Below are 17,160 nucleotides of genomic sequence, written 5' to 3'. Positions count from 1 at the left end.
AGGTTCTTCCTATTACAAATAATGCTGCTATGGACATAGTTGAGCACATGTCTTTGTTGCATGGATGTGGATCATTTGGGTATATGCCTAAGAGGGGGATTGCCGGGTCCTGTGGTTAAACTGATTCCCATTTTCCTGAGGAACCGCCATACTGATCTCCAAAATGGCTGTATAAGTTTGCACTCCCACCAGCAGTGGAGGAGTGTTCCCCTTTCTCCACATCCTCTCCAACATGAGTCATCATTGGTGTTTCTAATTTTAGCCATTCTGGCAGGAGTAAGATGGTATCTCAAAGTTGTTTTGATTTGCATTTCTCTGATAGCTAAGGATGTTGGGCACTTTCGTAAGTGTCTTTCAGCCTTTTTGATTTCCTCTATTGAGAATTCTCTCTTCAGTTCTTTACCCCATTTTTTAATAGGGTTATTTGGTGTTTTGTTGACTAGTTTCTTGAGTTCTTTGTATAATTTGGAGATCAGCCCTTTGTCAGATGTAGGATTGGTGAAAATCTTTTCCCAGTCTGTGGGCTGCCATTTGGTCAACTGTGTCCTTTGCCTTACAGAAGCTTCTAAGTTTGAGGAGGTCCCATTTATTACTTGTCAATCTCAGTGTCTGCGCTACTGAAGTTATATTCAGGAAGCAGTCTTCTATATCAATTTGTTCAAGGGTACCTCCCACTTTCTCTTCTAAGAGGATCAGTATGGCTGGATTTTATGTTCATGTCTTTGATCCATTTAGACTTGAGTTGTGTTTTTAACTATGTGTGTCTGTGTGTGGGTATGTGCACACAAGTATAGGAGAGCACAGAGTCCAGAAGCATCAGATGCCTATGTTCTGGTGGTGGAACTACCTGACATGAGTGCTGGCAACTTACTCTGTCAGTAGACCAGGATAGTAGACCGAGATTACATTGAACTCATGGAGACCAGGCTGCCTCTGCCTTCCCTGTGCTGGGATCAATGTTGTGCACCATCACTACCAGGCTAATGCAGATGATCTTAGGACAGAAATGTACTATTTAAAGTACTATTTAAGTACTATTTAAATATGAATTCATGTGCCTACAAGCCCATATTTCCAGTAGCCTCCTGTCTACATCTACAAGTCAGTTTCTGTGAGAATGTTCCCATCATCTTTAATCTAAATGCTGTTCATCTGCATTTCCTGAGTCCATTGATACTGTCTTCCCATTGTACATGCATCTTCATCCTAGGATCCTTGCTTTCTTAGAGCCCTTTGAAGCTCTTCACATGAGAGGACAGCAAAGCCCATTGAGTCCATCTTCTGAACATGTCCTTTTCTGCCCCTCTCTGTTCTTACTGCTACCCTCTTTTCAATATTCACTTAAACACATACCTCCCTTTCACTAGTTAGATCTCTACAATGCAGCTAGAGTGCCTTTCAGAAGTCAGGGTAGGCCATGTCTTCAAGGTGCCACCTGTTGCTTGTGTTATCATTTCTGATCCTTGTCATTGTGCCTTATTGCTTTGCCATCATTTTCTAAACTGTACCTTGCACTTGATTTTTGTTACTGTCCCATGAGAAATGGTTGTTGTTGCATTTGGAGAGCACTGACTAATACTATTCATGATGACACAGTGTTTGAGAGTACATCATTCTTACCTTAACCTGCCCTAGCATCCTTTACTACAAATCCCTAATAACTCAGAGTAAGAGCATACAGAAGATTAAGAGTCCTAATCTTTAGAATAATTGAGAAGAGGTTCACATATACACCAGTATCACCTCCAGGTCTTTTTCAACTAATCACTTTTGTCCCTTCAACACTCTTACTCATTTCTCAGGATCGAGTGTTTCCAGCATTCTAGTGATTTCTCTGTTACCTGTTTAACCTCTGTACCTTTTCACAACCCAGATCCCTGCTCAGAAGGTCTTTCTTCCTTTCATAATCCCACTGAAATAGCCTTGATTTCCTTCTTAGAAGCCATCTAATCCTCCTAGCAAATTTTAACTTGTTACCCACACCTTCCTCCATCACTTACCATGTTTTCACGTGTGAGTCTCTCTGTCTCTCACAGTCAAGAATCTCACTCTCTTTCTCCATTATACTTTGTACGATGTAGACTGCTTCTCATGCAGGAGTGTTTGTTGGGTGACTAGTAGTAAAAGGAGGTAAAAGTACATCCGGTGTTAATATTGTCTGGTTTCTATTACCTTGACTATGTTATTTCTGATGGTCCTTACTCTGCAGTCATACCACCAACCTGTACAATCTCTGCATGCAACACAAGATGGATACCTCAGTCTATCAATGACTTCAACTTAAACAAGGAAAGAGCAAATGATCAAGTCAATAAATGGGCAAATGAACTGGCCTGAAACATTAAATGAAAAAAAAAATACAAAAAAAAAAAAAAAAAACTTACACCTGGAAAATACTAAACAAACCTGCTTCAGTGTGCTCTGGGTTGGTTCTGTCTGTTACCTGGAACATTAAATAAATGGCCTTTCATGGGATTTGCATATTGTTTGAAAAGATTTCAGGGGAAAGGGACAAGAAAAACAAAACCACTGAAATTCATGATCCTGAGGCATCACAGATTTTCAACATGCAACTGTGTCCCAGGCAGTGTGCTCAATGCCAGGGATACAGTGCTAGCAAAACAGTCAAGGTCCTGCTCTTTGGGGAGTATTCTGACCCCTTGGGAGAAACAAGCTAACAAACATTACATCCAGACAAATGTGTGGCGTATCACAAATCATATGACACAGTGACTCATGTAGTTAGAGGACAGCACAAGTTTTCTCAAGCAGACGCTGAATTCTAAACAATGAAAAGAATCAACCAGAAAAAGAGGGACAGAGCTGTTAGGTAGAAGACGCTGCAGGCACCAGCGCCTGGTGTAAAATGAAGCTGAAAGAGGTGAGGAGAAGCTGGTAGGATGTGCTAAGGAGTTTTGAGCCTTGATCCCAAGAGCAGTAGGAAGTCACTGAAAAGATGGGAGAGGTACAAGGTGGGGTGAAGAATTAACCAGCTCTGTATTAGAAGATGCATCGGATGGCCTATAGCAAACAGACTTTGCAGGAGGCTTTTCCTTTGGCCCCTAGGAAACTAATCCCCAGCATTTTAAGATGCACCATGAACAGGCTTTAGTACTGTGCAGAGGCAGCAAACATTAAGGGCTACTCTTAGGTTTATGGCCTGAATCACAGGAAAGAATCAAGTGTCATTCAGTGATTCTGGTGCCCTGCAAAGAGAAACAGACTTGGAGAGAGAGATCATGATGACATTATAGGTCACAGTATGATTAAGTTTGAGATATCCAAGGGAGATGCCAGTGGAGATCCTTGGATATGGAGGGGGGGGAGAGAAAGTGTGTGGGCTGAAATTATCAATGTGATAATTTGAAATGATGCACCCTCAGTAGCTGTTACTCCCAGGCCTGAAGCACTGTAACTGGGGCCCCCTGAGGAGAAGTAGAAAGGGGAGGGACGGCACAGAGGTGCTCCCAGCAGAACGAACTGAGAACATTTTTACCAAGGGGGAAAAGATGATAGATAGAATGCTAAATCTAATACTAACTACTATATCCATTGCCGCCTTGTATTATAAACTACTTAAGTTGCCCAAAATTTGGGTTAGTAAAAAAAAAAACCAAAGTGTAACACCCCCTAAAGTTAAGCTGCTCTGACTGAGAGAAAGTTCAGGAGCCACAACTGTGTGGCCCCATCTCCCAGGATGGACCTGACACCCACCAGTGTTAAGTTCCCCCATCACAAATGAGAAAATAGGCCATTGAATTCTCAAGGTGCATACTAGTAGAACCCTCCTGGCCCCTCGGCCTGTAACCTCTCTATAGCACCCTACAGAACTCAAGAAGATCACAGAGGGGAAGGGTGGCAACTCCACCCTCTAGGCCTACCTTCCTTGTGTTCGGGTTGTACCAGCTAACCCAAGGACTGGCTCATTTCATGTTAGTTCCATATAGACATGGATGCCACAAGACTGGTTTGGATAGATAGCTGGAGGTAACAAGGAGGCCACCTGTAAGTCAGGGAGATGAAGATGGAATTCATTACATGTAGTATTGAGGATACCAAAGAAAAACTGAGGGGCACTGGTCAGGAAAAATAAGAGATCCAAGCCTAAGAAGATGAGCAACTGTGAGGATGGCTCTCCATCACCAAAGCACTGTTTGTCTGGGTATAAATTAAAAGAGAATCGCAAGAATGCTCAGCTTCCTTGATCTTCAAATATTGTTGAAAAGGAAAACAGGAGAAAGGGAATATACTCTCTCACTGAGTATATAAACACAGACATGGAGATTCATAAAGTCATGTGTGGGTAACACATGTTCTTTCTAAGAACATAGAATGCTCTATCCTGGATTCCTCCGAGGAATAGGGTGGACAGAGAGTAAATGTCCCCTGAATGCCTTGATGGTATGATAATAACAGCTTGCCAACTCAGCCTGGTAAAATTACTTTGATAAAATTTACCTCTTTGGATCAAGGCCATATATGCAGAAGGTACCTGCTTACATTCAAGTATGTGCTTTAAAGGGTATGGCAAATGCTGTTAAGGGCTATTAGCAAGGAGGTGTGAACAAAGAAAGATGGGACAATGAGGGAAACAGGGCTACATCTGGGCCAGATGTGGTGCTTTGGAGACTGTCTTAGAGATTCTGTGCAGAACAAGAAACTTAACAAATAAATACACACTGTCAAGCACTACACATCCCCCTTCACTCGGACATCTGTGGTCTAGAAAGATGGGTTCAGGGTCACAACAAAGCATGAAGGAACTAGTTCACAGTTGGAGGAAGAGGAGAGAACAAGTTGTCATATTAGTGACATTCTGTTGAGGGTAGAAAACTTCCTTTCAGGCTCTGATTATCTGGTTGTGTGTGAAATTTTAATACTGGTGAGTCTTGATGTTAACAACAGAGCATCTGCTAATCTATATCCTGAATCTTCCTTGCTTTTTTATCCACAATAACATGCAGTGTGTGTGTGTGTGTGTGTGTGTGTGTGTGTGTGTGTGTGTGTGTGTGTGTGTGATCAGTCTTCCTAAGAATGGCTGTCCTTTCCATGGAAAAATTTAAAAATTGCAATGGAAATACGGAAATGACGCAACTGCCCCTTGTTTGCTTCATGGCTGAAGTATGTTTACTTCATGGCAGTAGCCATGTGAAGAACACAGCGATCTGTAGTCCCCACTACTTCTCAGAACTTTATGGTATTTTACATCCTGCTATGAATATATGAATCACACGGCCTGTTGCAGTGATTCTTATATCCTCTTAAAATTCAGCAGGGTATTTAAAGCGCCATGCCTTGTGGCACTGTGGCACTCCTCACATTTTTTGTCCCACCAGTCATTTGAGAGTGCTTTCATCTTGCATTTCCTTAAGAGTGTGTACGTAGCATGAGGCAAAGGCAGTAATTACCCGGACAGACTCCAAGTGTTAAATGTTACTCAAACAAACCCAGTGCATGACATCCACAATAAAGAACAGGGAAACAAAGAAATTGCAGTGTTTCGTTCCAACCCAACACCCTCAGGAGAGCAGAAATCACAAGGCAAAGCCATAAGTATTTATAATCTCCCAGAGCTGTATGGAGAAAGTTCACAGGAAGCAGTTAAAGATGCAGCAAGGCAGCTCAGCATTTAGCTGCTCTTCTTTGGATTCTTGCTGTTTTGTGCAATTAAAAGCCAAATGGAAAATATGCCATCACTAATCTTGATTTTAATAGTCTGACTTGGAGGATAGCTTTTCCATCATGAGGGACTCAACAACAATCCTACAAAAGAAAACCTTCCTGTAGGAACTGGGGCTCACTTGGTTGATCCCAGGGGTGCAATCTCTGTAAGCCCTTAGAGTCCCTCCTGTGTCTATGTCTCCCTGGGGACCATTTGGGACAGGGAGAAACCCAAACAGAGGCTTCCTGCTATTGTGGAAATAGAAGCAAAGGCTACTATGTGTGGCGTGGCTATGGTCCACACATCGGATTTACTCTGCTGCAGTCCAGAGGTGCCATATATCCAGAGAAGACAAGACAGGCTACCAGGTGCCTCAGTAGAAAAGTCTCTTCCCTCAATTCCTGTTCAAGACATTTCTTAATTTCTAATAATCAGCTCCAGTTCTGTCATCCTTCAGTCTAAACCTCCATGGGGTTATCTACCTTTAAAAAAAAAAAAAAACAGTAAATCCTTCAAAACCATTCTTTCTTTCAAGTTTTGGTGTACTGTGTGTACAGCTACATAAGCCACATCTGGCTCACGCCATGCCCATTTATGTTCATATCTTTCTCTTCCACAACTTTGTATATTCCTGAGAAGGGAGACCTAGATCTCTTTCATGCTTATCTTTTCTATCTTAACTGTTTAATGATAATTATAACGAAATAGCATTCATCAAGCATTCCTTAGGAGCTTGGGCACATTTTTTACTGGATCATCTCAGTTCTGTGGCATTATAGTGAAGAACTCGGGCTTTAGGGTAGACCCCCTATCTTCAAAGCCTTCCTCCCAGGGTTCAAGTAAGTGGTCTGATCGCTTCAGCTCCATACTCCTCTAGGCACCTCTGTAGAGTACACTGACTCAGACCTACTGTCCGTGAACCAAACTTATTATTTATTACTCCTTATCCCTGGACTTTCCTACTCGTGACTCTGACATATTCCGAAATTCAGAAAAATCATGACTAATTTAACTACTCATGCCAGACATGCACCTTTCTATTTCTTTAGTATATTAATGATCTCCACAGTTCTTGGTGCTATCCTAGTCAGGTGAACTGAGTAACTTCATCATCCCCATGAGGCAAGAGAGGCAAAGTGACCTGATATGCAGACGGCGGCAGATCTACAGCTTGTCTTCTACATCTGCCTGTAGGATTGCTGTCTCTATTTTACCTAGCCCTTAGCACTGTTCACCTGTGTGAGCAGAGTGACTGAACACGAGCTGTGCCTTTGATGCCTCAGGTTGTCAGGTAACCACAGTAGTTGTCTCACCTCACGACAAATAAGGTCACCTGGCACATACTTGCTCTCAAGATTTGAGCTATAAGAGATGAGGCATTTTCCACAGAGGGCCATTAAGTCTGGAATTCCCTTCCCCTGGTCTGACAGAGCCCTGGGGAATTGATCATCTGGGTCTTGGCAAACCACATTAAGTAGAGCTAGGCAGTCAGTCGTGCTTGGTAAGAAACCTTAATGGGCAGGAAGAAAGCAGTAAGTAGACTCTGAGTCCTGAGCAATTTGTAATCTTGTGGTTTTCACTGTTTCGAACCCTGAAGATAGCTCCCCGACTGAATGGAATTCTCCTGGAGACATACAACTTTGATCAGCAGTTTGCAAGATTGTATTTCTGTGTTCTTACATCACGTCGCAAATGATGTGGTGAAGAAGTCTACAGGGAAGTTTTTGTTTCTTTTGCATAAACTATTTTGCAGTAATTGATCAGCCATAGAGAGGAGATTCTCTCCTGTGCCCTCACAGTGAGCTCTTGGCCACCAGAGACTAATAAGCCATGTCCCTGGAATTATTATCACTTCGTTGAAGAAGCTGCTATGTGAACAAAAACCAGCCTTCGTTAATTTCCCTTTTCGTATTTAAAAAACCTTGTCAGTACTTCCCCTTTGGGATCATGTAATTTGTCAATAGTACATGTTATTTTAGATATACAGGAGAAAGAAGCAGGGTCATATGTTCTTATTACTTTATTTTTCCACTGATCTTCATGTCAGATACATGTTTCTACTCAATAAGATTTTCCAATTTTATATTGCTGGATATTTTTCATATTATACAAATATAAAATTGGCCAGTGAGATGGCTCACCACTTTAGGCTGTTTACGGCTAAGCCTGATGACCTGAATTGGATTTCTGAATGGGACCCATGTGGTAAATGGAGAGAATTAGTTGTCCTCTGAACTGCACGTGTGTACTATCACACACATACACACACACACACGCACGCGCACACACCAATAAAATACGGTATTTATTTACACATAAATAAAAATAATATGTATATGTGTCCATAGTTGTAGGTCTGGGTGTGGTGACACATGCTTTTAATCCCAGCACTTGGAAGGCAGAGACAGCTGGCTCTCTGAGCTTGAGACTAGCCATATGTACACAGTGGGTTCCAGGCCAGTGAGGGCTGCAGTCATGCTAGGTGGGGATGAAGCCTAGATTGGTGGAATGTTTGCTTCCCTAGCATGCACAAAGCCTGGATTTTGACCCTCAGCTTCAAATAAAGAGTGCTTGGTGGTGCATGCCTGTAATCCTGCACTCAGAAGGTGGATCACAAGTTCGGAGTCATTCTTAACAACATGTGGAGGGAGTTCAAAGCCAGAATGGGATGCATAACACCCTGTCACAAAAACAGGGAAGGAGGGGAAGAGGGAGGGGCTTGGACGAGGAGGAAAGGGAGGAAGAAGAGGAGAGGCAAAAGAAAAGCTCTCTTTATGTGAAACATTTCTGAAGTCATGTTCATTTCACTCTTTTGCCTTCCCTCACCAACATCCGCATGAGTAGAACAGGTGATGTCCACGTTGCACTGACCCCAGGGAAGCAGGGGTGATCCCTGAGTGTCACAATTAGAACTGTCTGGTAAATGCTTGTGAAAGAGGGTCAGATTTCTCCCACTTTTGTAAAAGCCCTGAATGTCCTGTTGCACCTTTCTTCTACTGCCCATTCTTTGTGTGTAGAAAAAGTTGACCTGTAGGCAAGTAATACATAATAGATATTTAAGTTTAGTTATCATTGTTTATAAGTATCTGTGTTAAAGTTGAAAAATGATTCTTACTTATTGGTGGTTTAAATCAGGGGTGCTCAGCCTTTTGGCTTCTCTGGGACACACTAAATGAAAGACTCTCTAGAGTCACATGCAGGGTGTCCAACTCACCATAGGTTTGCACCATAGGTTGCAAAAATGTGTGTGCCTGTGCGCGTGCGCATGCATGTGTGTGTGTGTGTGTGTGTGTGTGTGTGTGTGTGTGTGTGTATTCTTTGGCTGTCCTAATTAGAACTGTCTGGTGAATGCCTGTTAAAGATATGGGGGGGGGGGCATTGCGGAGAGAGAGAAAATGATACTGTGACATGACATTGTCATCTACAAAACTGATAATCGGGAATGTGTCAATTGCAAAAAGAAGAAAAGCAACATTTTAGGTGAATGTATAATTTGAGGCTACACTTATAGCTATGTACTATTCTATTCCACACTTTCCTTTAATTTTAGAAAGTAATGCATTGTCTTCAGCGATGGGAACAAGCATTACTGTTTGGCTGAACTCAGCTGTCAGTTTGTTTGTTGTGGGATTTTTTTTTTTTTTTTTTTTTTTTTTTTTTTTGGTCTTAGAAACTAAGTTGGTTTTTGGATTGTGTGCCCTTCTCTCATACTGCATGTACAGAAGCATTCTCACATGAACTCTATTGCAGTTTGTTTCAGTGCTGGAAGGGGTGCTGTCTAAGCTGTCGAGGTATGATGAAGGCACTTTCTTTTCATCCATTCTGTCATTCACTGTAAGTATCTCAGTGAGTTCTCGGTTGTCTTTTAACAGTTACCACAGGACTTACCTATCGGTTAAGAATTCTCACGGTTACCCTTTTCTTTCCCATTTAAGGTGAAAGCAGCTGCAAAATATGTTGATGTCCCTGTAAGTATTTTCTAATGTGTGTTCATTCCTTCCTTTCCTCTCTCCTTTCATCCATCCATCCATCCATCCACCCATCCATCTCTTCCTCTCTCCCTAGCCCCTCATAATTATGATTCAATGCTGATTGACTTCGATTCTTTAAAGCAGTACCACTTCTTGGGGGAGAGTTTTCTTTCCTTAAGCAAACCCTAACCCTCATAATAAAAACTTGGCAACATATTTTCAGTATATTTTACTTTTTCTTCGATAACTTGGGAGCTATCAGAAAGTCAGTCCATCATGAAAACATGATGTTAGAACTCCAAAGGGAACTTACAGTCCTTCAGAATGGGACAGAGAATGCCTTACACTATATAAAACAGTACTCTTCTTACTCATTATATGAAGGCTCTACCAAGTTTCTAGTGAGAATTGAAATAGCAATAAAGGCTCACCAGTTAAGTCACCGAACCCAATTTGTAAATACAAAGGTGGCAAATCAATAGAATCACTTGTTTAAACATCTCATTTTTCAAAGACTTCTTTGGAAATAATATATGACCTATAAATTTGTTCAGAAATTAAGATAACAAGAGTGGAAATCACGGAATAAGATAAATGCATAAACCAACTTAGTACAATATTTTGAAGCTGTACTGAATTAATTTGGGTTTTAAATTCCATTAGTATCACATTCAGATGTATGGTTAGTGATGACCAAACCTAAACTGATCTAATTATGTACTTGAGCATATGTTATCAATTCCCACACAATCAGAGCGTGGTGAATACCCTTAAACACGGAAAGTTGCTGGAATATGACCCACCTTTTTGTGCTTGAACAGCAGCTCTGGGGCATTGCTGGGAATGTGAGCAGTGACTGCTGAGAACCCTTGAGCAACAGTTGCAGGCGGTTCTTATTTTTCAAGTTCTTACCTGCATTTTGTCACCAGCATGGCTGATGCAGTAGTCTTACGTGGACATTATAAGTTAGAAGGGTCTGGTGTTCCTGCCGTTCCTTGGGGTTTCTTTGGAATATTTTACTTAAAGAATGATCTTAAAGAAGCCGCTGCAATCTGTCTTGTACTTAGGATCAGTGCTGGGAAGTACATGGGGTTAAATGTATGCATGGAGGGAAGAGTGGGAGAAGTAAGGGGAAGGGCTTTGTATTTTATGCCTTCAGAAAGACGAGCCATCCTGTACACATTACTTCCTTGAACTGCTTATGTGTCTTACATAGAATAGGATATTTTAATTACTTATGTCTCTGGAGCTTTTGAAGTTCTCAATTTGACTATGAACCAGGTCTTGTATGTGCCATAAAATGTTAGTAGAGAGAAGTAGAAAGTGCTTCGGCCACTCAATGCAGAAAGATCATCCTTTGTCATCCTTCTCAAAGATGCTCTGAGCTCTGTTTAGTTACTCTGAAGTATGATAAACTGACCTTCTGCATATCTGTGAGTTCTACTCATTAATCCTAGTTTTTTTTTCTTTCTTCAGCAGGGTAATCTTTCAAACATATGATGATTTTTATTATGGTTCCTCTCCCCAGGAGTTGTAGTGGCTACTCAAATGCATATATTATCTGAACAACTCTTATTGTTTTAGATTAGACACCCTTAGATCTTCACTGAATCCCTGTGTTTAATAATGTATTCCAGACCATGGGCATTTTTAATGGAACTGTGCATCTCACCCATACCTTCAACAGTGGAGAGTCTGGGAGTAAAGTAGTATATAGATATGCCAATATGAGCAACTCTGCGGTGGCCATTCCTAGGCTCTTCATCATGTCAAGGCTTAGATGAACTGCAAGTGCCATGACTGCTACTCAATCAGATTTTCCCCTTGGTCAGGGTTATCTGTCCCATAGAAGTATCCTGGCCAGGGCAGATCACCAGTGGATTAAATTTTACCTCAAATCTGGACCTCAATGTTCTATTGCTAATACCTGTTAATTTTAAAACTTTGAGTAGGTTTTGCTAGCTGTTATTATTGTCTATGTTCCTGTTCCAGCAAGTACACTGTCTGAACTGGGATTTTTAAGGAAAATTCATGGAGAAAGGAGTGTACTGGATCTATTCTTATTAAAAAAAAAAAATATGAGACATCATAGAACCATATGCAAAGTACAAAAGAATGCATTCTTCTAAAGGAAAATATAGAGGACTTTGTGTTTAGTGATGAATGCTTAGGTACAACACCAAAAAGAGTACTGTGTGAAAAGAATTGATAAGTTGAGCTCTGAAAAATTGAGAAATGAGACTGGAGAGGTGGCTCCATGAGTAAAACCACTTGCCACTAACTCTAAAATCCTGAATACAGTCAGCAAAACCTACAAGGTAAAAGGAAAGAACTGACCCCTCTGACACACACACACACACACACACACACACACCCCTAAAGGCGTGCAGACACAATTAATTAATATTAATTAATTCTTTTCACACAGAGGTTCACTGGCCTAGGACTTGGAAATGGCTGAGTTTTTTTACTCATTTTATGTGGCCTTGAACAATTGGATTTACTGTATGGCCTAGGGCTTTTACTTAGGTGACCTCAGTTTAGTCTTTCTATAAAATGGGCAAAGGAGTTATGTGATTTGCATTACTCCTACGATAAGCTTCTACTTTTGGAATTCTGAGTATCTGTTTAAGTCCTTCCAAGAGAAAACAAATCTAAAAATGTCCCCCATTGGATGATGAGAAGATAGTGCTTGGGGAAAAAAAAATCTGTGAAAGGGATAATACCTTCTTACAATACTATGACTTGCTGGGAAAATGTTTTGAAAACAAATCAGTGTAAACAATAATTCACTATAAAATTTTAAATTACTTATGAAATTAAGTATTTATATTCCAAAAGGGGGAGGGATACTCATGTTCCCAAGACCTGCTGCCTGGAAATTGCCACACAACTGAGGATGAGTAATAGCTAGTAAGAATAGCTAGTTTGCCCAGGCATGGTGGTACATGCCATTAATCCAAGCACTCAGAGGTAGAGGAAGAAGCAGAGGCAGAGGCAGGTGGATCAGATATCTGTGAATTCAAAGCAGGCAGGCCGGGTCCAGGCAAATTCCAGGCCAGCCAAGGCTACATAGTGAAACCCTAGACATGAGAAGTGGATGAAGAGGAGGAGATAGGGAGATTGTTCAGATCCAGCAACTTAAGTGTAGCATGATGTATGATCATAGTTTCAGCAGATACAGCTCGGCATCCCGTCAGAGAGCTCCACAGTATTCATGTTGGTGCAGATTTCAGATGGTTTGAAATTTGAAAGGCTTATTAGACTGGGCCTTATGCAGACCAAGCTGGTCTGGAATTCACAACATTTGAACGTCACCTTAAAATTGTGATCCTCATGCCTCCACCTTCCAAGTTCTAGGATTACAGGCATGTAGCACCTTGCCCTGTTGGCTTAATTAAAATGGGGGGAGGGGAGGGGAGAGGAGGACGGGGAGGCCTGAATGTGGTGATTCTGTCACTGTCACAACAGTACCTAGAGGAAAGGGATACAGATGTGAGAGTCATAGCCAGCAAGTTGAATGCAGAACTAGGAGGAGACAGTTCACATTGACTTTATAAACAGGGGCACTAGGCCAAAACCAAAAGCTCGGTAACACTGAGTGAGTAATACATGTACTAAAATTAACAACGGTTTTTAAAATCGCCTGTCTGGAGTAGGAGAGATGCTACAGCAACTGAGGGCATGTATTACTTCTGTAGAGGTTCCGAGATCACTTCCCAGAGTGCTTGTCAGGAATTCTAACTGCCTGTATCCCCCAGGGGATCTGACACACACACACACACACACAAATAAAATATTTAAAAATATAAAGTATGCCAACCCATGGCATAGGTCAGATGTAGGTAAAAGCACTGTATGTTTTGGAAAGGGGGTAGGGCAGCTATGGGACGCCATGGCTAAAGGTTCAATCCTCAGAACCCAGATGGTAGGAGAGAACCAAATCTCTAAATATGTGTGCACACACCCCACACATGTACACATACAAAATAAATAATATGTAATGAAACCACATGGGATGGGAGGCTGGGGAGATGGCTCTGCAGGTAAAAGCACTTATTGCTTGTGTGGAGTCTTGGGTTCAGTTCAGATCCCCAGAACCCACATAAAGACAGGTATGATCAATCGTGTCTGAAATCTCTACATTCCTGCAGTGAGAAGGAAGACAGAGAAATGGGAATCCCTGGGAGAAATGGGCTAGCCTGGCCTACAAAGCAGAGAGCGCCTAGAGAGAGAGCCTGCCTCACATGAGGTAGAAGATGAAATCCAGTGCCCACCATTTTTCTCTCACACAGGTGCCAGTCATACTTAAGAACAGGCACACATGTCATACACACAAAGTTAAATGAACAGAAGCCTTTGTAAAGTATAATTTGAAACAATTATGTGGGGTAGTTGGGGTTTTTTGTTGTTGTTGTTGTTGTTGTTGGGGGGGTTGTTTCTGTTTTTAAACCAACTAGTATGGCTCTTTAGAGAAACCAGGATGCCGGTACTTGAATTCTTTCTCCATCAATTTGCTTAGAATATCAGTGTGACCTTGGGCACCAATTTCTCTGTCTATTAAATGAAGATATAATTATACCTCTTACAGGTATATTGTGAATAAGCACTTCCCAGGCTTCCTAGAGTGCAATTAGTAATCAGTAAATGTTAGTTACTATCATACATGACCATTGATTATAAAGTAAAATCTAATGACTACATTCTACAAAACCACCATTTATTGATTGTATCTGCATTACTGAGGACTAATCCAATAAAACATTCAAAAACATCACAACCTTATAACTTTTCCCATAGAAAGCTGCCAGAAGAGTTAAAGGTCCCATCCAAGAAACTTGGAAGTAGTAGCTTGGGAGGATAAAAGTGGAGGACAGAGAGGAGCGTGGTGTTTATCCCAACATAGTAGACAACATGGCCAGCTTGGTATCCATGTTCTGTTCGGTAGCAATCCTTTCAAACATTCTCTTTTTATGCTCATTGCCAGACATACAGGATGTTTATTAAGTTCCCCAAACATGGCTTTAACTTAGCTCTGTATTGCACACATGATATAAACCCTGGTGCCCAGGTTCAGGTCCCTCCTTGGTTCACTGTCAGCTGCCTCCCCTGTGGCCTCCATCTTTTATCCTTCACATTAAGGATACTGGCATCACGGGGCCATCATGAAGATCCAAGTACACATTAGTGCGCTTTGTAATGTAAGGCACATTTGAAATATGATCAGGGGCAGGAGTGGGGCCTTCGTAAACTCCTTGCCATGCCAGTATGAATTCCTGAGTTTTCTTCCCCAGAGACCACATGAAAAATCATGTATAGTGACAGTGACTCACATGCCAGAGGCTATCCTATAATATCCACATATGTATATGCATAACCACACATACACAAATACGCATCTGGGACTGATGTTCCTGCCTGCCCCCCTGATGTCCCCTGCAGGTTCTGACTCCATCTTTATACAGAAAATACAGATGTGTTTGACAAAGTGAAGAATAGATTTATTTTCCTTATCTTTTATTTTGGCATAGTAAGCGCCTTGCAAGTATCAGTAACGATGTCTGAAGTCATAACAGCAGTTGAGTGGCGTTAACATTTTGTTCCCTCTTCCACATATGTGCTTGCATCATTGTTCATTATTTGCATGATATCACCTTACATCCGGGGCTGTGCATCAGAGGCAGAGCCAGGCAGGACTTGGGAGCATGCTTCCCTATAGGATCTTTGTGCTCACGAGGACATGAGCCAGGCAGAGGTGGTGTGCCTCTCACAGAAAGCTTAGCTTCCCTCATCCTCACTACCTTACTGTTGTTTGGCTTTGTCTCCCCCATTTAGTTCTTTCTTTGACAAGCTCAGCCAGTCTAGCATGTTCAGGTCTCCTTTCATCAGTCACCTGAAGAATTCCCAGTCCCTCTAAGCCTTAAAAACTGGGCATGAATTATTGCACATGGATTTTTAGCTTGACCTCCTCAGATCCTTATATAATTTTAGTACATGATACCATCAAATGTGCAGATAGAGGAGGCAAAATTAACAGACAATATCATGAACAGAGATGTGCTACCTTGTATCCGTAGCACGCAGCATGCATTAGCTGTGGAGCTTACATCTGATACACACATTAGCACATCCCTGGTCAAAGGCTGCTGTATCCGCAGCTGGTTCTCCAAAGGAGGTGGCAGCCATGCTTATCACAGACTAGAAGCAGCAGGAGATACTCCAGATGCTCAGCCTTAGTGGAAAAGGCATAGCCATCCATAAAATCCATAAAATTCTGTCTCCTTTCCTTGAGTATCACTCATGTGCCTTTTGGTTTTCCATTTTCGATTATTTTGTTTTTAGTACACTCTTATTCTGTGAAATTAAAATATAATTACATCATTTGCTTCCTTCCATTTCCTCCTTCCAAGTCCTCCTATCCTCCTATGCAACCCTCCCACTCTCTGTCTCTCAATTTCATGGCCTTTGCGTGTGTGTGTGTGTGTGTGTGTGTGTGTGTGTGTGTGTGTGTGTGTGTGTGTTCCTAAGTATATAAATACAACCTGCTTACTTTTATGGATACGATTTCAGGGCTGACCTCTTGGTGTCATACAATCAATTTCTGGGCTCTTCCTAGAGAAGGACTTTCTCCTGCCATCCATCTGCATTCATTCCTTGGTTGTGTGTAGTTCTTTGACTCATCAACATGGTGCCTAAATAAGACCTGAACAAGGACGTCGGTAGACATGCTAACATTGAAGGTGAAATGATCACCTTCTTTTTAATATATAAATAACCTTGCCCTTGGAAAGATTTTCTCCAGTAATAAACAAAAAATGTTGGGACATACACACATGCTGACAGCAACCATTTCTAGACATGTTGGAATATAAATTATGTCACTCCTTAGGAGACATAACACAGAGCTTTTATTTGAGTGAAGGCAGTGTGACTACTTACGTTACAGGGCTTTAAACACAGCACATTCCAATGTCAGGTAGTCTTGAACTTTGTGGAAGGATTCTGGCTTTTATTGACTACTAGAAAAACACACAAATGGTACCTACTCAGAATAAAAACTGCAGCAGACAGACACTCTTCCTCTTCCTCCGGAAGTCCAAGACTGACTGATATTCATATACTTAAGACATTTTGTTACATGCTTCAAGTATGAAAGATAAATTTTTAAAGGTTGTGCCATCTTTAATTCAAATGTTCCCACTCACATGTCTGTGTCCTGTGTGTGTGTGCATGCATGTGCATTTGTGTGTAGTTATGAATATGTGCAAGCATGTGTAGAAGCCAGAGATCAGTGTCCATCTGTCTTTCTCAATTACTTCACCTGATTTTCTGAGACAGATTCTGTCACTGAACCTTGCCGTTTTGTCGAGAGTGGCTGACCAGAAAAACTAGATGTCTAGGAAGCCACTGGGATCCACCTACCTCCACCCCCCCCCCCCAGCCCTGTATGGAAAATCTAGGCAGGTGCCGCTGGGGATCTGAGCTCTCTTCTTCATGCTTGTACAGTAAATGCTTGATCCATTGAGC

The 17,160-nt window shown here is 41.6% G+C and overlaps 1 protein-coding gene across 8 annotated transcripts in view; it reads left to right on the top strand.

The window, feature by feature from the left end:
- Cadps2 (calcium dependent secretion activator 2) overlaps window positions 1-17,160 on the top strand; it is a 481,095-nt gene that overhangs the window by 433,335 nt on the left and 30,600 nt on the right. For all 8 annotated transcript variants that reach the window (XM_051175754.1, XM_051175752.1, XM_051175755.1 and 5 more), the window contains 2 exons: window positions 9,413-9,496; window positions 9,598-9,630. In XM_051175754.1, coding sequence (XP_051031711.1) covers window positions 9,413-9,496; window positions 9,598-9,630 — 117 coding nt within the window. The remainder of the gene's footprint in view (window positions 1-9,412; window positions 9,497-9,597; window positions 9,631-17,160) is intronic.

The sequence above is a fragment of the Phodopus roborovskii genome, unplaced genomic scaffold (genome assembly GCF_943737965.1).
Source record: "Phodopus roborovskii unplaced genomic scaffold, PHOROB, whole genome shotgun sequence".
In the NCBI taxonomy this organism is placed as follows: Eukaryota; Metazoa; Chordata; class Mammalia; order Rodentia; family Cricetidae; genus Phodopus; species Phodopus roborovskii.
This window is presented reverse-complemented; position numbering and strand designations above follow the sequence as displayed.